Here is a 22,357-nt window from a genome sequence, read left to right as displayed (position 1 = left end):
CCCTGTTAAAACAGCCGACATTTGCAATGACGTTTAAGGTGCAAGTTTACAATTCATATGTAGGTTGATAACTGAGTAGGGGAAACAGCACTAGTATATACCCAGTGATACTTTGTAACGAGTAAAACAACAAATGAATTGATTTATTTATAAAGTACCTAAATAAAATAGCAATTACATTTAATATCGAGAACATAATTTTATATCATCTCCATATGTTGTATTGATTTTAAATATGATATAAGGGCGTATATTGTTGCATTAATAAAATGGTTAACATAAATGAAAAATTATCACTGAAGCTTGTATGCTCAGTTTTACACATCAGGTACTTTTTCCACATAGTACACTATAAGTATTAGAGGGCCCGTTTACTACTCTAATTATCGAAACGGAACTACATGCTTGTTGTAAACGCGTGTTGTGTTGCCTTATTACTTGTGACCAGGAACCTGTTCGTTCTACACAGGTTTACCTTTATGTCTTTCTCGTTATAAACGTTCAACGTTTACAATGAAGGTGCCAAGGGATAAATATATGCAAATGGCAATGCAAAAACGAATATACATGCGAACATTCGTTCCAAAAATGTTTGTCTTAACGGGTAACGTAAAACTTCCAAACATTATTTGGGCAGGTGGATTAAAGTAGCACATCGTCAAATCCATATCCGCAAAATATGTATGAAACGCGGGAATTGTTTGTGTGCATGCATGTATTCCTAGAGCCTGTTCAAGTTGGACTTGATTTCTAAGACCAGGTGCACATTGCTCGAAAGAAGAGCAGTGAAGACGCTGTTCATGGTAGATGGAATTGCAGGTACGAATTGATCTCAAATTTGCTGCAATCTCTTTTTAAAAAAATGATTGTGCTTTCCTTCGTCGTTTATTGACAAACACCAAACAGGAACTGACATGTAGCATTTAAACAAGTACTTTAGCCATACCGTGGTATGAGCATATGTCTGTCCACTACAAGTCAATGCCCATGTCGCTATAGGCTTTAGAATTTGCAATAATTATTTTGAAGTTTTTGTACATATTTGTTACTTCAAGAAACGTTAACGTCATGGTGATGTTATTAAGGTTTGGTTCTGGTGTTTCATGATATCATACACAAGTTAAACAATCCACACTATGTATAAAATCCTGTTGGAGTGAACGGAAATTACTTATTGGATAGATGTTCTGCTACAATCAACATAGCTTTATTTTTCTACCATCACAGACCTCCCTTCGCACGAATCTGACCAAATGTGTTTTAACAACTCCGACTCTACCGGGCAGCAAAAGGTTTCTTAGCTACTTACAAGCACTTACTTATGCATGGCGTTGTTTTCACCCTTACACGTATCAGCAGGTTGCATATAAGCTTCAAGTATCAACCTTCTTGCTCTGATACTGATAGACAACGCTTTTAAATCAAACTCAGAGCGCCCTCACAGCACCTTCATATCGCCTCCATAACGCCTTTGCAGCACATTCAAAGCGCCTTCACGGCGCCCGCACACTCGATTTCAATGGCGTCTGAACATAGAAGGAACGCTTGTTGCTGTATGTGATTACCAACAACGTGAGGGGTGTAAACAATAAATCTTTATATAAGATGCGTCATATAAATGATTTGTATGGCCTAACTTTGAAGTTAATTTGATGGAAAGAGATGTGCGTCTAGCAATATCAATCATTTATTATATAAATGACGTTACTCCCCTTCCGATCAATATATTGAAGGCTAATGGATCATTTTGGTATATGTAATACAGATAAAATGTTAATATGTTCTGCTACGGAAGACCGAAGCCAAATTACAGGTTTTCATTTGAATTACCAATAGCAATGATCAAATTATGAAGGCCGAATTCATTCAAATGAGTTAAGATGGTCTGAAAGTAGAAAATGGTCCAGACTTAAAACATAAAACCAAACCTATTTTCCACCACCTATCAAAGATAAGTTCATAGGACAGTGTTGCAAAATGGTTTACAGGTAGTTATAAAGTTATCAAATTAAGATGGATTTTAATTTGTAACCAGGCTTTTTCTTGTAGATTTAATTGATTCTGATTTCTAATTGACAATCAAAGTCATAGATATTCTGTGTCTAGTAAGTATATTATAATATTTCGTTCAAGGTATCCGATACACAAGTGTGCATTTGAAGTGCTTGCTTATTCTATATTAATTTGACATCATCTGAAAGGTTGTTTTTTTGTAGAATAAGAGAATGTGTGTGAATAGGAAGATTATGTACACATTATAATAACATGTTACAAACAAACGTTTATGGCTTTGAAATATTGCAAGAAGTTTGTCGTCCGATTTTGTAAATAAAGCAATAACTTTATAATTGATTTACTTTCAATCAGTTATTTTAAATAGTAAATAGCCAGTATATCGTTGGGTTACGAGGTATAAACAATAAACATTATGGTAAATGGTGCTATCAGAGAAACAGCTTATGTGTGGGCTGAATACCTTAAGTATTCCAATATGTTCGCGGACAATGCCCGAGGGCAGAATAAAAATAGTATTACTTGATACTTTTCCTGATTTTGACACAAATATACCAAGAAGTATATTTATAAGTTGTGATAATCGGTGAACGACACTAGGTTTTGGTAACACGTTGAATGAGTCGAATATTTACCGGTATACCACGGCAAAATTAAAAATAAACGGAATATCTCTAATAATATCAAAGTTATGGTTATAACCTTTATTGCGGTAAAATGGAAATGACATTGAAACAAAGGCGGCATTGACGCCGCCCCCCCCCCCTCTGTAAAAACAGCCGGCATTTTTAACGACGTTTAAGGTGTTGAAAATGTTGCTTTATCAAAATTGACATTCAAAATAAAATATCTTTTATTTTTTAATAATTTGCCAGAATGTTGTGTCAGGAATGTTCTTCTCTTTCTTGTTGAAATTACTAATATTTTGTCGGTTAGAGACGCTATCTAACATCGTGCATTTTTTCAATTATTTTATAAATTTGAAGTCACTCGACTGCCTTTTTCATCACAAAGTTAATGAAATTGCTGTATATATGCCTCAATACAGTTAACTATATAACTATTGCAATATTTTAAAACACGAGTCAATTATGCAATGTTTTGAAGATTAGATGCGTTAGATAATTGTGCACGTTTCTTTACGCCCATCGACTGGCATTGAAGCGATGATAACTTCGAACAATACCTGGCACGTCACATATTTTTTCAACCATTTTATAGCCTGATATTCAGCCTTTCGAGTTTTGTAATAAAAGATTCGGGTTATATAAGCAAACACTAAAACCATTGGTTCAAAAACGTTTAATTTTACATTGCTGACGTCAACGATGTTTTGTTGTGCGTAATACTGGTGTTAAATTGCGATGTTTTGAAAAATTGAATGCATAGAGAACGGGATGTTTTCCAATAACAAAAACAAACTATGGATGATGAAGTAACGTTAAGCAAATGAAACGGATAGATGTTTTTCCATAACAAGAGATCCTTTCGATTGATTTGCATGAATGATTGATACAATTATCGGTTGTATGAACGATGGAGATTATGCATATTCTCGTGTGTATTGTTAAGGGAAGTATTTATTTCACGTCGCGTTGATCATTTTTAGATGAACATGTTACATTACAGTTTACGATTTGTTATATACATGTAATTAAGAATCATTTAACATTCCTGGATGGTATCCAGTACGGTTACCAAACAAGGCTCCGTGTGGGGATCAAACCCGGGACCCTCCGAACAAGAGTCCGATACTCTAACCACTCAGCAATTGCCACCGATTAAATATCTTAATGCTCCGGTATTTAAAGCGTTAGTTTTCAAATGCAAATAATGAGTGTAAATTAAAACATCAAATATTTTAAAATTGTGGTGTATCTTTAAATCATTTTATCAAAACTAAAGATAATCATAAAGTCAAATAGATCATACAGCGATGAACTGCAATACTACAACACGCATTGTATGCATCACATTAAGTGTCATTTCACAAACAGGGTCCAAATCCCATAGACATCGTTTGCAATAAATATTATGATAATCAGAGAGAAATGAATTATAAAATTAACAAATGGTTAACATTGAGCCCATCCTTAAATAACTTTCAAGTAATCGTTTTATGGAATGCAAATTATACAAGAAACTTTAAGCATATATTTCAAGTGAAACGGGTTAAAATGATGAGCACAGTAAAATAATGCTTCGATAGGTTTGCTGTATCAAGCGGTGATTTTGTCGGGATATAAATCACCATTCTTTTTCGATAAACCTTCGAAAACCATGAATTCAAACTAAAATTGAACAAGTTTGGACCTGTATTGCTTCAAATTGCTCATAATGAGTTGGAAACAGAATGTATTACCGATAGCATCTGCTTAGCTATACAGATTTGATCGGACATGCAACAAACACGCAAATAGCGAGCTATATTTGTCCGTACCAAATTACTACACAATGCTTCAGGGAATAAGGAACATTTACATCGTCTATGATTAAATTGGTAAGTCTGGTAAATGTTTCAATTGTACTATGTATGGATGGTTTTCAATTTACGTTATGTGTTATGGCAACAGCAAGTTTGTTTTTGCTTTGTTATTTTACGAAGCCTTTGTAGTGACTGAAGTTTATAATTCATGCGTAAGTTGATCAAAACTAAATAGGAGAAAGAGCACTAGTATATACCAAGTGATACGTTGTAAAATGCTCTACACAATACAATGAGGAAAATCACAAATGAATTGATTTATTATTAAAGTACTTTAATAAAATAACAATGATATTTAATATCGAGAACATAATTTTATATTGTCTCCATATGAGGTATTGATTTTAAATATGATATAAGGGCGTATATTGTTGCATTAATAAAATGGTTAACATAAATAACATTTTATCACCGAAGCTTGTATGATCAGTTTTACACATCAGGTACTTTTTCCACATAGTACATTATAAGTATTAGAGGGCCCGTCTACTTCTTTAATTATTGAAACGGAACTACATGCTTGTTGTAAACGCGTGCTGCGTTGCCTTATTACTTGTGACCAGGAACCTGTTCGTTCTACACAGGTTTACCTTTATGTCTTTCTCGTAATAAACGTTCAACAATTACAATGAAGATGCTTAGATGTTAATATATGCATATGACAATGCAATAACGAATATACATGCGAATATCAGCTTCTAAAACGTTTGCCTTAACGGGTTACGTAAAACTTCCAAACATTATTTAGGCAGGTGGATTAAAGTAGCACATCGTCAAATCTATATCCGCAAAATATGTATGAAAACGCGGGAAATGAATGTGTGCATGCATGTATTCATAGAGCCTGTTCAAGGTGGACTTGATTTCTAAGACCAGGTGCATATTGTTCGAAAGAAGAGCAGTGAAGACGTTGTTCATGGTAGATGGAATTGCAGCTTCCCATTGATCTCAAATTTGCTGCAGTCTCTTTAAAAAAAATGATTGTGCTTTCCTTCGTCGTTTATTGACAAACACCAAACAGGAACTGTAGCATTTAAACAAGTACTTTAGCCATACCGTGGTATGAGCATATGTCTGTCCACTACAAGTCAATGCCCATGTCGCTATAGGCTTTAGAATTTGCAATAATTATTTTGGAGTTTTTGTACATATTTGTTACTTCGAGAAACGTTAACGTCATGGTGATGTTATTAAGGTTTTGTTCTGGTGTTTCATGATATCATACACAAGTTAAACAATCCACACTATGTACAAAATCCTGTTGGAGTGAACGGAAATTACTTATTGGATAGATGTTCTGCTACAATCAACACAGTTTTATTTGTCTACCATCACAGACCTCCCTTCGCACGAATCTGACCAAATGTGTTTTAACAACTCCGACTCTACCGGGCAGCAAGAGGTTTCTTAGCTCCTTACACGCACTTACTTATGCATGGCGTTGTTTTCACCCTTACACGTATCAGCAGGTTGCATATAAGCTTCAATTATCAACTTTCTTGCTCTGATACTGATAGACAACGCTTTTAAATCAAACTCAGAGCGCCCCCACAGCACCTTCATATCGCCTCCATAACGCCTTTGCAGCACATTCAAAGCGCCTTCACGGCTCCCGCAGACTCGATTTCAATGGCGTCTGAACATAGAAGGAACGCTTGTTGCTGTATGTGATTACCAACAACGTGAGGGGTGTAAACAATAAATCTTTATATAAGATGCGTCATATAAATGATTTATATGGCCTAACTTTGAAGTTAATTTGATGGAAGGAGATGTGCGTCTAGTAATATCAATCATTTATTATATAAATGACGTTAATCCCTTTCCGATCAATATATTGAAGGCTAGTGGATAGTGATGAAACGATTATCGAGTACAATCGATAAATCGTCGCCGAAAATGCTATGTCGGCGACAATCGATAGTGGTTGTCCAAAATCGATGTCGCTAAGGCTACTTCCAGTAAGATCGTATTTTTGTTTTGTTTTGTGGTACAGTTGAGTAAAAGTCAACTTTTCTTTCCGGTAAATTCTCGTTGAGCTCATTTTAACAAGGAAGGTATCTCTCTTACACCAATGTGCTAAATGTAAACACTTTTGCTAAGAATGTTTTTAACTGTTTGTATACTTTATAACACCCTCTTCAATAACCTGTCTCTATGGTGTATTGGGTCCGCTCTTACTTGAAAATACCGGGGATCCCGGCTCGATGCATTCTGTTTTTGAAACCTTTTTGGTATCGTTTGTAATTAACTAATTTACTTTTTGTGAAAGTATTATGAAATGGAGATATTCTAATGAAATGTTCAATATAACAGGTTATTGAATGTTAAAAGATATTTAATATGCTTTTACATGGATAAAATGCTATGATGACTTACTTGATGCGGTGTGCATCATTATGCAATTGATGTGCAATTATTAAGTATGTGTTGTGTTGTTATGTTTTTTCGTTAAGCTAATAAAGACAGAAAAAGGTTATGGAAATTTACGTACTGTAAAAAACATGACTTAAGCATCACACGTACTGATTCCAGGTTTAACCATTTAATGAATGATGCTACTATGTATAAAAAATGCATTCCTGATATTATGAACTTTCGATTATTGTTCGATAGTAAATCGAAATGCTTAGTCCGATTCGATTCGATTATCGATAGCAAATGGCGTCCGATTTTCAAACACTACTAGTGGATCATATTGGTATATGTAATACAGATAAAATGTTAATATGTTCTGCTACGGAAGACCGAGGCCAAATTACAGGTTTTCATTTGAATTACCAATAGCAATGATCAAATTATAAAGGCCGAATTCAGTCAAATGAGTAAAGATGGTCTGAAAGTAGAAAATGGTCCAGACTTAAAACATAAAACCAAACCTATTTTCCACCACCTATCAAAGATAAGTTCATAGGACAGTGTTGCAAAATGGTTTACAGGTAGTTATAAAGTTATCAAATTAAGTTGGATTTTAATTTGTAACCAGGCTTTTTCTTGTAGATTTAATTGATTCAGATTTTAATTGACAATCAAAGTCATAGATATTCTGTGTCTAGTAAGTATATTTTAATATTTCGTTCAAGGTATCCGATACACAAGTGTTCATTTGAAGTGCTTGCTTATTCTATATTAATTTGACATCATATGAAAGGTTGTTTTTTGTAGAATAAGAGAATGTGTGTGAATAGGAAGATTATGTACACATTATAATAACATGTTACAAACAAACTTTTATGGCTTTGAAATTTTGCAAGAAGTTTGTCGTCCGATTTTGTAAATAAAGCAATAACTTTATAATTGATTTACTTTCAATCAGTTATTTTAAATAGTAAATAGCCAGTATATCGTTGGGATACGAGGTATAAACAATAAACATTATGGTAAATGGTGCTATCAGAGAAACAGCTTATGTGTGGGCTGAATACCTTAAATATTCCAATATGTTCGCGGACAATGCCCGAGGGCAGAATCATAAAAAAGACTTCGCATGATAAAGGTTATGATAGATATCAAGGAGATGGAATTTTACCGATCATAATAGTAAAATGATTTATTGTATTTTTGTTCTTCAATCTCACACACAATATGAGGAATTCGTAGGTAAAAACCAGTTGTGTACACTTCACGAACAAGGTTGCGCCTCAAAGTGTATTGAGATGTAAACAACGGCAGTGCAATTCGATGTAAATAACGCCGTAGTCAATACTATAGTTAATAGAAATGCCACCATTATCTTTTTTAGATATAGATGTAATGATATTTCAGACAAGTAAGTATCAAATTTGATTGCTCGATGTGGCATAAGATTATACACTGAAGTATTTTCAAAGTTTGAGTTGTTTTCAGTTGCTCGTGCTAGGGGTCTATATAATCTGCACAACTTTAAACGAAGATATCACCAGGAGCTTATCCGGGAGGCAATATTGTAATTTCCTTTCCAACGTATAAGATTTACAAACTAAGACCATTTTCGATAAAAACAAACGTATCTCAATAGTTTGTGGGCGTGTATTGGCAATATTTCTTTCTCAACACAAATTACCTCGTCTGTAAGTCTTATTTTGCAACAGTCAAATATGAATAATGATTGAATATAATGGTTTACAAAAAAATATAGGGACCAGACACGCAATCGTTACGGAATGTTGCGACCTTTCTGTCTTGAGCAAAATAATGAGAAATTGTCAACTGACTGTATAGCCTCGAGCCATGTGCAAAAGCACTCGAGGATAGAATGTTCCGAGTATAGAGAGTTCACTTGCGGATTTTCCATTGGGGTTTATTTTGTATATTAAACTGCAGCTTGGTATTAACTAAGACAATATTTGACACATAACAAAGCTGTCAGAATAGGGTTTTTTTTATCAGACACGCACATTGTTTCGTAAAAAGAAGTTTATATAAATGATGATTCGAATATTTTAGTCAATAATATGGTCGGAAGCGAAAGTTTAAATACATAAGGTAAAATATAGCATTAGGATGTGAATCATTTGTAATAAAAACCTAGAAGTCTCGGTTTGATTTATACTATTTATTTACCATTATGGCACGTTTATGCCAGCATGATTTTGTCCATCAAAAAATAATTGGTAAAATAATGTGTTAGTCTTTCAGGGTCGTTGTTTCCGTAAGGCCATGTAGCACTACACTAACGTTTCCAAAAGGAATACCAAAAATCATCGATATTAATCTAACTGAAAACCTAATCCCACCTAACCAACGTAATAATTAGCTTACACATCATTTTTAGGCTAATTTCGTCCTCGTGCTTGTGCGTGTTTGGTAAGATTTTCTACTCTATTAATTCAAATAGTTATGGCATGGCCTTAGATATTTTGATACGTGTCTGTTAAAGTGGTTATCATATTTCAAATTTTTAATCGATTTAGAAATGATACTTCCAAGGTCACATTCGCGCACATTTTAATACAAAAAGAAAATTACTTCTTCAGATGTTGTCGATGTATAAAATAAAAGACATTTTTTGTGGCTGCTGTTCTTAGTGTTCTTGTTAATGACAAGTGCAACATTCTCAAACCCTTTAGCATTCATGAATGAACAAGAATTATTACATTTGTTGACTCGAGAGATGTAGATTCAAGCGAGACAAATCATGTCTTCCTGGAAGAAATTTCTTTGTACAGTTACATTTCAGGTAAGGACATATAAGCCACAATGTTTCAATATTTAAATTGAATTAAGTCCAAGCATTCGTTTAAAAATGATTTATTGGAGGAAAAGGTAAGTCTGTATAATAAAATAGCTGACGTTAAGGTAACTCTATGGTCTGAAATCTATCTGTGGAAAAGTACAACCCTGATATTTGGGATGAATTAAACTTGTCTCCCCTGTTTGCAAGATGGCGTATTAAAATAATTTTGTGATCAGTTAAACATGTATGAATTTGCTTTAAGAGTTGTGTCCAATAAATGAAACTAAATATATTACATCTGTTTATTATACAAAAAGAGCAGATCTATTTCGAGCTAGAATTAAATAAACAAAATGCATAGATAACATAATAATAATTATTATTCAGTACAATGAACCGGACAAATAAACCGATGATCAGTGACAACATGGAGCAAATTTTCCTTCTATTGCAGACTTGGTATTGTCATAAAAATGTTTGTATTTTGACGTGGTATTACTTGATACGTTTCCTGATTTTGACACAAATATACCAAGAGGTACAATTATAAGTTGTGATAATCGGTGAACGACACTAGGTTTTGGTAACACGTTGAATGAGTCAAATATTTACCGGTATACCACGGCAAAATAAACGGAATATCTCTAATAATATCAAAGTTATGGTTATAACATTTATTGCGGTAAAATGGAAATGACATTGAAACAAAGGCGCCATTGACGCCGCCCCCCCCCCTCTGTAAAAACAGCCGGCATTTTTAACGACGTTTAAGGTGTTGAAAATGTTGCTCTATCAAAATTGACATTCAAAATAAAATATCTTTGATTTTTTAATAATTTGCCAGAATGTTGTGTCAGGAATGTTCTTCTCTTTCTTGTTAAAATTACTATTTTTTGTCGGTTAGAGAAGCTATCTAACATCGTGCAATTTTTCAATTATTTTATAAATTTGAAGTCACTCGACTGCCGTTTTTCATCACAAAGTTAATGAAATTGCTGTATATATGCCTCAATACAGTTATCTATATAACTATTGCAATATTTTTAAAACACGAGTCAATTATGCAATGTTTTGAAGATTAGATGCGTTAGATAATTGTGCACGTTTCTTTATGCCCATCGACTGGCATTGAAGCGATGATAACTTCGAACAATACCTGGCACGTCACATATTTTTTCAACCATTTTATAGCCTGATATTCAGCCTTTCGAGTTTTGTAATAAAAGATTCGGGTTATATAAGCAAACACTAAAACCATGGGTTCAAAAATGATTAATTTTACATTGCTGACGTCAACGATGTTTTGTTGTGCGTAATACTGGTGTTAAATTGCGATGTTTTGAAAAATTGAATGCATAGAGAACGGCATGTTTTCCAATAACAAAAACAAACTATGATGATGAAGGAACGTTAAGCAAATGAAACGGATAGATGTTTTTCCATAACAAGAGATCCTTTCGATTGATTTGCATGAATGATTGATACAATTATCGGTTGTATGAACGATGGAGATTATGCATATTCTCGTGTGTATTGTTAAGGGAAGTATTTATTTCACGTCGCGTTGATCATTTTTAGATGAACATGTTACATTACAGTTTACGATATGTTATATACATGTAATTAAGAATCATTTAACATTCCTGGATGGTATCCTGTACGGTTACCAAACAAGGCTCCGTGTGGGGATCAAACCCGGGACCCTCCGAACAAGAGTCCGATACTCTAACCACTCAGCAATTGCCACCGATTAAATGTCTTAATGCTTCGGTATTTAAAGCGTTAGTTTTCAAATGCAAATAATGAGTGTAAATTAAAACATCAAATATTTAAAATTGTGGTGTATCTGTAAATCATTTTATCAAAACTAAAGATAATCATAAAGTCAAATAGTTTATACAGCGATGAACTGCAATACTACAACACGCATTGTATGCATCACATTAAGTGTCATTTCACAAACAGGGTCCAAATCCCATAGACACCGTTTGCAATAAATATTATGATAATCAGAGATTGAATTATATAATTAACAAATGGCTAACAATGAGCCCATCCTTAAATAACTTTAAAGTAATCGTTTTATGGATGCAAATTATTCAAGAAACTTTAAGCATATATTTCAAGTGAAACGGGTTAAAATGATGAGCTCGGTAAAATAATGCTTGAATAGATTTGCTGTTTCAAGCGGTGATTTTGTCGGGATATAAATCACCATTCTTTTTCGATAAACCTTCGAAAACCATGAATTCAAACTAAAATTGAACAAGTTTGGACCTGTATTGCTTCAAATTGCTCATAATGAGTTGGAAACAGAATGTATTACCGATAGCATCTGCTTAGCTATACAGATTTGATCGGACATGCAACAAACACGCAAATAGCGAGCTATATTTGTCCGTACCAAATTACCTCACAATGCTTCAGGGAATAAGGAACATTTACATCGTCTATGATTAAATTGGTAAGTCTGGTAAATGTTTCAATTGTACTATGTATGGATGGTTTTCAATTTACGTTATGTGTTATGGACACTGTAAGTTTGTTTTTGCTTTGTTATTTTACGAAGCTTTTGTAGTGACTGAAGTTTATAATTCATGCGTAAGTTGATCAAAACTGAATAGGAGAAAGAGCACTAGTATATACCAAGTGATACGTTGTAAAATGCTCTACACAATACAATGAGGAAAATCACAAATGAATTGATTTATTATTAAATTACTTTAATAAAATAACAATGATATTTAATATCGAGAACATAATTTTATATTGTCTCCATATGTTGTATTGATTTTAAATATGATATGAGGGCGTATATTGTTGCATTAATAAAATGGTTAAGATAAATAACATTTTATCACCGAAGCTTGTATGCTCAGTTTTACACATCAGGTACTTTTTCCACACAGTACACTATTAGTTTTAGAGGGCCCGTCGACTACTTCAATTATCGAAACGGAATTACATGCTTGTTGTAAACGCGTGTTGCGGTGCCGTATATACTCCTGACACGGAAGCTTTTCGTATTACACAGTTTTACCTTTTATGTCTTTCTCGTTATAAACGTTCAACGTTAACAACGAAGATGCCAAAAGGTTAATATATGCATATGGCAATGCAATAACGAATATACATGCGAATATCCGTTTCTAAAATGTTTGTCTTAACGGGTAACGTAAAACTTCCAAACATTATTTAGGCAGGTGGATTAAAGTAGCATATCGTCAAATCCGCAAAATATGTATGAAAACGCGGGAATTGAATGTGTGCATGCATGTATTCCTAGAGCCTTTTCAAGTTGGACTTGAGTTCTAAGACCAGGTGCACATTGCTCGAAAGAAGAGCAGTGAAGACGCTGTTCGTGGTACATGGAATTGCTGGTTCGAATTTTTCTAAAATGGGCTACAGTCTCTTTTTCTAAAAATGATTGTGCTTTCCTTCGTCGTTTATTGAAAAACACCAAACAGGAATTGACATGTAGCATGTATATCACTGCCCAAGTCTCTAGGCTTTAGAATTTGAAATAATTATTTTGTAGTTTTTGTACATATTGTTACTTAAAGAAACGTTAACGTCATGGTGACGTTATTAAGGTTTTGTTCTGGTATTTCATGATATAATACACAAGTTATACAATCCACGATATGTATAAGATCCTTTTGGAGTGAACGGGAATTACGTATTGGATAGATGTTTTGCTACAATCAGCATAGTTTATTTTTTCTACCATCACAGACCTCCCTTCACACGAATCTGACCAAATGTGTTTTGAACAACTCCGACATTAGAGAGCAACAAGAGGTTTCTTAGCTTCTTACACGCATTTTTTTTTTTGGATGGCGTCGTTTATACCCTAACCTGCATTGGCTAGTCGGCATTAACCATCTTACGAAAAGTACTTATTTCGATAATCAAACGCGCACTAGCAATACAAACGCTAGTTTCAGACAACGCCTTCAAATCAACCTCACAGCGCCCTCACATCACTTTCATAGCGGCCTCATAATACCGTCATTAGGCACTCGATTTCAATTGCGTCTGAACATAGAATGAATGCTTGTTGCTGTTTGTGATTTTCAACAACGTGAGGGATGAGAACAATAAATCATAATATTATAAGGCATGGAAATGATTTGTATGGCTTGACTTTGAAGTTAATTTGATGGAAAGAGATGTGCGTCTAGCAATATCAATCATTTATTATATAAATGACGTTAATCCTCGTCCGATCAATATATTGAAGGCTGGTATATAATTTTGGAATATGTATACAAATGAAATGCTAAATATGTTCTGCAACAGAAGACGGAAGCCAAATTACAGGCTTTCCTTTGAATTACCAATAGCGATGATCAAATTATAAAGGCCTGATTCTGGCAATTGAGTAAAGATGGCCTGAATGGTTTAGACTTTAAACAATAAAACCAAACCTATTGTCTACCACGTATTAAAGAGAAGTATACAGAACAATGCTGCCAAATGGTATACAGGTACTTTAAAAGTTATCAAATTAAGCTAGATTTTAATTTGTTAATTGCGTTTTCTTGTACATCAAACTGATTCTGATTTCTGATTGTTTTTTCTTCCAATCCCTAAACAATTATGACGAATTCGTCGGTAAAAACCAGGTGTGTACACTTCACAAACAAGGTTGCGCCTCATAGTGTATTGAGATGTAAACAACGGCAGTGCTATAAGATGTAAATAACGCCGCAATCAATAAAATAGTTCATAGAAATGTCGCCATTATCTTTTTCAGATATAGATGTAATGATATTTTAAACAAGTTAGTATTAAATTTTCAAATTTAATTGGTCGGTGTGGCTTAAGATTATACACTGAAGTATTTTCAAAGTTTGAGTTGTTTTCAGTTGCTCGTGCTGGGGGGGGGGGGGGGGGCTATATAATCTGCACAACTGTAAACGAAAATACCATCCGCCAGAGCTTATCCGGGAGGCAATATAGTAATTTCCATTCCAACGAATTAGATTAAAAAACTAAGACCATTTTCGATAAAAAAATAATCGTATGTCAATAGTTTGTGGGCGTGTATTGGCAATGTCTCTTTCTCAACACAAATTACCTCGTCTGTAAGCCTTATTTTGCAACAGTCCAATATGAATAATGATTGAAAATAATGGTTTACAAAAATTATAGGGACCAGACACGCAATCGTTACGGAATGTTGCGACCTTTCTGTCTTGAGCAAAATAATGGTATCGCAAAAACATATTAAAAATGATATTTTAAAGTAAGTCGGTTTATAGGCCGTATCGTATTAGAACAGAAAGGTAATTGCATGTTATTAAGTACCAATAACTGATGATCGGCCTGAGAAATTGTCGACTGACTGTATAGGCTCGAACCGCATGGTTTGCAAAAGGACACGATGATACAAATTTCCGAGGATAGAAACTGAATTTTGGGATTTTCCATTGGTTTTTATTTTGTTAAATAAACTGTAGCTGGAAATTAAATAAGACTATATTGGCACAAAACAAAAGTTGTCAGAATAGGGTTTTTTAACAGACATGCGCATTCTTCGTTAAAAGAAGTTAATACAAATGAGGTTTAGAATATTTTAGTCAATAACACTGTCGTAATCGACTATTAAATGCATTATGAAAAATATATCATTCGGATGTAAATCATTAATAAAAACCTAAACGTTTCGGTTTGATTTTTTATTTTATTAACATTTATGACACGTTTATGCCAGCACTATTTCGTCCATCGAAAATAATTGGTAACAGTTTGTGTTCGTCTTTCGGGATCGTTGTTTCCGTGTGAAATAAAAGTGCCATTTACATCTAGCTGAAAACATAATCCAGCCTTACCCACGTAATAGTTTTGGCTTACACATCATTGTTTGGCAAACTGCGTCCCTTTCTTCTTACCCACTGGTTTGTGCGTGTTTTGTACGACTACCTACTATTAATTCCAATAGTTATCGCATGTCCTTGAATATTTTGATAAGTATCTGCTTAAGTGCTCATCATATTTCATATTTATAATCGATTTAGAAATGACATTCATAATTTCACATTGGCGCAGATTTTGATTCCAAAATAAACATATTTCATTAGATGTAACGATATAAAATCGTCGTAGTATCAAAAAAAGACATTGTTTTGTCGTTGGTGATGTTTGTTTTGTTTTTATCGACAACTGCAACACGTTCAAACCCTTTAACATGCATGTATTATCAACAAGCATTACATTTAATAACTCTAGAGACATAGATTCAAGCGAGAGAATTCATGTCTTCCAGGAGGAAATTTATGTGTACAGTTACACTTCAGATAGGGCAGAATGTTTCAATATTTATGTACATAAAACTGTATTCAAATCTGATATAATAAGTGCAAGTGGTGCTTCGAACCCTTGTTATTTGAGCTGAAATAAACTCCACTGTTTAAAACAATCTTTTTCTAAGAAAACACGGCAGATTAAAATACTTTTGTGATCAGACGAACATGCATTAATTTACTAGTCATAAGGTATGTTTCCAATAAATGAAACTTTATAATACGTAAGAACAAACAAGCAATACACAAACATCAGAGCATGTCCAGTTAATTAAATTGTCAGGAGGAGAGTAAGTAAAAGAATGTTTTTCAGTCTTGTTGAACTATGAATTAAGTTTTCCTTCTTAAATATAAATAAAGAGTTAATTTTTCAGACATGAAACTAGGGCAACAGCGCCACCACTTTTATAAATATGTGCATTTTTCCTTTTAAAGAAGAGCTTATTAGTTTTGTTGTGTTCCGGCATAGGTACTATACATAACAGTTATGTTTGCATGCGTGAGAATGTTCTTACGGGGTGTGTTAGGACCGAAATGTACTTGCTATGCAATCAGTTCTCAGAATATGTACAAGTCCAATTCGGGAGAAAAGCTCCTGGCACCATAGTTTGCACAACATTGAAGCGAAATAGTAACCAGCCTACGGTAGAAGTGTTCTACACGGTACCACATTCTCTGATTTTCGAAATATGTCCGTTAAATGAAATTATCAATTAAAATATAAATCATACCCACGTTTGTTCATGTAAACATAGGGCACAGCTCCACCACGGAAGTGTCGACAGCTCTTTTTCTTTGCACCACCATAAAGTGGTGGAGCTGGCGTTTAGAGGCCGTGGGTTAGCTAGTTCGATAAATTGGGGAATGAATTTTTAGGATCTAGATTAAACATTTCGTATACTTTTACCAGAAGGAAAACTGTTCATCCGGAGGGACTTTGTTTGCTTGCACCGGAAATCCTTCTTTCAACTGCGAGTATACATACAACTCTCGCTTGTCCTTAAGTTCCTGTGACCGTTGTTCTGTGAATTGAATAAAATTTGGTTAATAAACAATAAAATTAAAACTACATGGACAATGCCAGATGTCGCGGTTTCAAAGTCACTAAACCGCGGGATCTGCTTTTTCACATGATAAACCGGAACTCGTTGTAATATACTTGTTCACATTTATTCCATACAATCAAAAAGTCAACCAGTCAGCATAACAGAACGTAATTAAACGCTAAGGGACGTTGGAACGTATGAACGTATGAACGTATGAACGGTTATCTGAAATAACCCAAACACAATAATCAAGACACATACATCATATACACAATCCAAATAATACAATTAACATAGCAAATAGATGTTCACAGAGTATTTTCAGGACATTCAAAAAATACTTAAAGTTACGAAAATGCTCTGAAGTTTTGTAGCCATCAAAAATTGCCTTAACTAACCTTTCCGTTATATATTGTAGATTAACTTCATTTATAAAAACAAATATGTTACAAAATATAACTTACTAAACATTGGTACGTATTCCGATTTATTTAACAAAGCCCAAATATTCATTCATGTCTTTTCACTCGCACCTCTCTTACTGACCAAATTTACTTTCGCCCAGAGCCCACGGAACACTGGGAACACGGCATCCCAGCTGCCCGAGAGGTCTTCAATCGTGATCGTGTCAATGTTCCATTCCGTGTACCACCCTGCAGCGTCCTTCCATATCTCCAGCACCAACACCTCCTCAAACTGATCATAAAATACAAAGCATGAAAGATTAAATGCATTACAGAATTTGAATCAAAATATCGACTGATTCACGAACATCGCTCAGTTCCGCATAAAATGATCGTCAAAATATTCTACGAACATTCACTTTTGTTTAAATGGCCGCGCTAAGTCTTCAGGAAAATACGATTTATTTATACTCGTAAAATAAGTACCCTTTAATTTTGTTATTTTTGTGCTGTGAAATTTAAAAATTGTTTTAGTATTATCAATTTTGCTGAGATATAAAACATTTTCTTTTTATTTTGCTTTACAAAGTGAATTCTGTAACCTCTGACATGTTTCACTGGAGTAGCCTCCCCTGACTTCAATACACAAAAGTTCGAAATATATTCATACGCGCAAGTCATTCCATAATTGGACATTTGACAGATAGCGGTAAATACAAATCAAATTGAAAACGAAAAAATAAACGGATAAATAGTGAGGAAAATAATAAAAGGAATGCTGGGCGCTTTTCTAGTGACCTGCATCAAGGCTCGTTTGGTCTTGACGGATATGTGTTTACATACCGAATTCGACCTGATACAGGTCACCAGAAAAGAGTCATATCATAATATCCCCTATAAATTCGCACTAACCATGTACATTCACTTGACATATTTATAATAAGTTCATATGTGTTTAGACGATGTGTAGGTTATAAGTCTTACAATACGTATGTTCCAATCTGCTCAGTTGATATCAAATGAATTAGGTTTTCTATGTACAATTATATGAATTTTGGATGCTTTGTGAACGTAAATTAGTTAGAAAAAAACACAAAATCATCGCGTACCAGCGTGTTCAATACTCATTGAATTGTATCCTGGATTATTTTACGATGAATACAACGTGCATTCAGTCCAAAAAATCGAGATTCCGTTAAATTGGAGGAACCATTGATAATACAAAAAGTACAAACTTACCTCGTTATTGTCATCGCTGAATTTGCGTCTGAGGCAACAATGAAGCTTACATCAATACGTCTATTGAGTGTGGGGTACATACATCAAACACATGAAACAAATTTACCTTGATATTTTTCACGGTGTAAACGTCCGTCTGTCCACAGTTAAATTCGTTGTGAAAACGGGTATAAAGTTTGGTAGGAGGGGTCTCCAGGTCTTCTCCGCTGTGTAGGACAAGATAAACGTTGGCGTCGGTACCTGCTCGCGGACGATCACCCGTCTTCGCTGTTATCCGGTATCTAAAGGGACACAGAATAATGCATTAATATCATAATTATGTTACGTATGAATAAATTGATGTATTTCGCAAAATGTTGCGACTCGACAATGTTATTTATAAAACGTTTATGACACAAAACTTTGCCAAATTCATATTTCATCATATATGCTATTTAAGCTGGATCTAAGTAAAGTAAGACATGTTATGGCGTTGTTCTGACCTGTCAGATATTTGATCACTCCTATCATGTATCATGCATGATCTCAGTAATAGTATTTACAAAGTTTTGCTTAAATTAAAATGTTATACTACGATGAACGTGAAGTTAGCGGCCTAGCGGCCTAGCGGCGTGAAGGTAGCGGCCTAGCGGCCTAGCGGCGTGAAGTTAGCGGCCTGGCGACCTGGCGGCCTAGTGGCGTGAAGTTGGCGGCCTAGCGGCCTAGCGGCCTATTTTATTTTTCTATTTCCAAGCAATTGTTAATGCTTTTTTTAAAACAATGATAAATCAAGGTTTTTTTTATTCATATAGTTACATAGCGGCTTTAAATTGTTTTCTATTCAGAACATTTTTCTTTACCTTTTATGCTAAAACAATGTTAAATTAAATGTTTGAAAAACGCTTCAGAGTGATAATTTGTGCATAAAAACAGTAAATATATCATTGATTTAGAAGAACAGGCATGTTTAATGCTTTGAATTAGCTGACTGCTTTATCGACGTTTTTGAAAAAAAATGTTGATAATCGCTTCAATGTGTTAATGTGTGCATAAAAACAGTTAATATGTCATTGTTTTAGGATAAAATGCATGTATACATGCTTTGAAATAGGATTCAATTTTAGGCCGCTAATTTCACGCCGCTAGGCCGCTGAAGTGCTTGATCGACTTTTTTTTAAAGTTAAAACGCTTCAGAGTGATAACTTGTACATAAAACAGTTAATCATAATTATTTTAAATTAAAACGTATAGAAAAATGTTCTGAATAGAAATCAATTTAAGGCCGCTATGTAACTGTATGAATGTAACTTCACGCCGCTAGGCCGCTAGGCCGCTAACTTCACGCCGCTAGGCCGCTAACTTCACGTACATTATACTACGTAAGTTATTCATGCGTGCCATGTGGTCAGGCAATTTGTTTCTACATGGCCAGGCACATGTTGAATGTTCACCCTAAAAATTCTCAAGCTCCCTTTACCGAATAAGTGGTAGCATTCTTCTCGATAATCAAGCTGGTATTTAAAATAAGATCTCCTAATATTCCTGTTAAAGTCGTTATTGAATAATTAATTAAACAAAGAAACAACTACATATTTTCACGATTTATTATAACATCTATCATCTTAATATTTCTTCAACAATGAAACGTATACATCAGTAAAAGTTCTATGATCTAACAATAATTTATAACAATGTCCGAACTATCATATATAAATGTTTATAAGTTCCTAGATTATATAAAAAATACTTTATAGAATAAATATTTCCTATTAAAGCAATACTCAATTACATTTCTACTATTGAAATAATTTAGAAACAAAAAAATAATCATGGTTAATGAAATATGTCACAGCAAAACAAAAATAAACGCAATTTCCCATTTGATTTAGTGCGTGTAAATCCTTCCGTAGTTAAAATCTGACAAAATGCTGGAAATGAATATCTACTTAAACTTGAGTGTAAATATTCTATTGAATGTATATTACGCATAACTCCTAAATGAAAAAACGGTGCATGAACTATAATTAAATGTTACAGAAGTTTTAGTCATTTGATTTGTTATATGTTATTACATGTGATATTTATTTATAACCTGATTATATTACAGCAAATCATACGTGTGCGTTTTTTTATAAACCTAAAATGTATGCGTGCTCTACGTATTAAATAAGATAACTTCAACGATGCAATAACAAGCAAATATCTTTGCAAACACAACACATATAGAGACTACTAATAATTGTAAGTCAGCAACACGTCTATTTTAACGTTTTTGAAACTGGATTATTTTACTCACTTTTATGAACACACATCAAAAAGCAACTGGAAGATATCTAATGATCATTATTGTTTAAATTTAGGCCTCAAATCGTCGAGATGTTTATTAGCATAAGAATCATCTTTCAGCAATCAAGAGCACTTACAACCCTAGTCGTAATCTTATTAATATTTATGCAAAAATCTACAGAAACAAGCTCAGTAGTAAAAAGTTTAAACATAAACCCGGTTTAGTGGCACTGGGCAAACGCCAAAGACATAGAACCCAAAATCACAAACAAGAAACATAAAAGAACAGAACAAAACTCCACAAACAACACAGTGCATACACACTATATATTAAAAACTAGTTATGTTTATCAAGAATTGTTAGGTACCGCCTTGAAACGGTCAGTAAAATGTAAATTTACTGGGGATTAAACCAGTTAACGTGCACAGACCTCACTCTTATCCCAACAATCCTTAATAAAGATGAAACGCAAAGGTAAATCTTATCAAAGTATGCATACCACACAACACATAACAGGTTATCGAGAACAAGCACCGTGGCATAGAAACTTGCGTTGCAATTATATAGTATTGTGGTATATTATATAATATTTCTGCTATATCTAAATTCTGCAACTATACAGTTTTCCGCTTAACATTATAACTAGTATTCCGACACATAATACACATTCACTTACCGTTCGTCTAACGAAACGGCCGTCGATGGTCGTCTAAAATAAATCTGCAGGGACGAAAAACACTCGGGCATCTTGAATATATAAGCCATAGTTTGCATGGCTCGATGAGCAACCATTTCGTTTCGTAAGACAATTAACCGGATATTTACATCATCTTCAGAAACTAGATTGTTTTCCTCGTTTAATTTTGGGAAAACCGAATCATGTTTTGTATTTTACTTGGAAGGTGCAAGCAGACGACGTTTGTCAATTACACAGATAAAGATTACGCTTTGTAATCATGAGAGCGACGTTCCACGCCCCAAACTCCGAAATTTACACTTGTATAGCAATAATACAAAACACGTTGATAGCAACTCATTTCAACATGCAACATAAGGTAATGCACCAGTCAATTGTGACCACGCCACCCCCCCCCCCCCCCGGGGGGTATACCGGGGATAACCGGGAAAATGGGCCGTGTTTTTACCTTTCATGTGGCCCGACAGTGCTGGGTAAATGCGGTGGTTTTGTCTGTGTAACAAAAGTAGCCGGGAATGGGCCTTACTTAGAATCCCTGGGTTGCGGGGGCATTTGGCAGGGATTTTACCATCAGTTTGTCCCCGCACGACTGGAATCTTACCTGTGATTGGCTGGACCGAAAGTCAAAGTCCCCTATATTCCCCGGACCTGTGGGGCGTGGTTAGAATTGACTGGTGCATAAACGATAGTCTTTGTCTGCTGGCATCTCAGTCAATGTAAAGGTTGTTAGTAGGAATTGTTTAT

General features: G+C 34.3%; 1 protein-coding gene across 1 annotated transcript; it reads right to left on the bottom strand.

Annotated features, from left to right (window-relative positions):
• Positions 1–16,864: 16,864 nt before the first annotated feature.
• LOC128227826 (lipoxygenase homology domain-containing protein 1-like) lies at positions 16,865–21,663 on the bottom strand. Its single transcript, XM_052938702.1, has 4 exons — positions 21,593–21,663; positions 18,757–18,931; positions 17,541–17,703; positions 16,865–16,983 (listed from the first exon to the last, which is right to left on the bottom strand). The coding sequence occupies exons 1-4, from the start codon at positions 21,661–21,663 to the stop codon at positions 16,865–16,867; spliced, it is 528 nt and encodes a 175-aa protein (XP_052794662.1).
• Positions 21,664–22,357: the final 694 nt, after the last annotated feature.

The sequence above is a fragment of the Mya arenaria genome, chromosome 1, assembly GCF_026914265.1.
Source record: "Mya arenaria isolate MELC-2E11 chromosome 1, ASM2691426v1".
In the NCBI taxonomy this organism is placed as follows: Eukaryota; Metazoa; Mollusca; class Bivalvia; order Myida; family Myidae; genus Mya; species Mya arenaria.
The sequence above is the reverse complement of the archived record's forward strand: the minus strand, read 5'-3'. Positions and strand labels throughout refer to the sequence as shown.

Excerpts from the sequence above, each read along its gene's own strand:
- LOC128227826 (XM_052938702.1), bottom strand. The coding sequence starts at position 21,663 with ATGCCCGAGTGTTTTTCGTCCCTGCAGATTTATTTTAGACGACCATCG. Across the intron at positions 18,932-21,592 it reads GCCGTTTCGTTAGACGAACG|ATACCGGATAACAGCGAAGA; the intron begins GTAAGTGAATGT and ends GTGTCCCTTTAG. Across the intron at positions 17,704-18,756 it reads ACACCGTGAAAAATATCAAG|TTTGAGGAGGTGTTGGTGCT; the intron begins GTAAATTTGTTT and ends TTTTATGATCAG.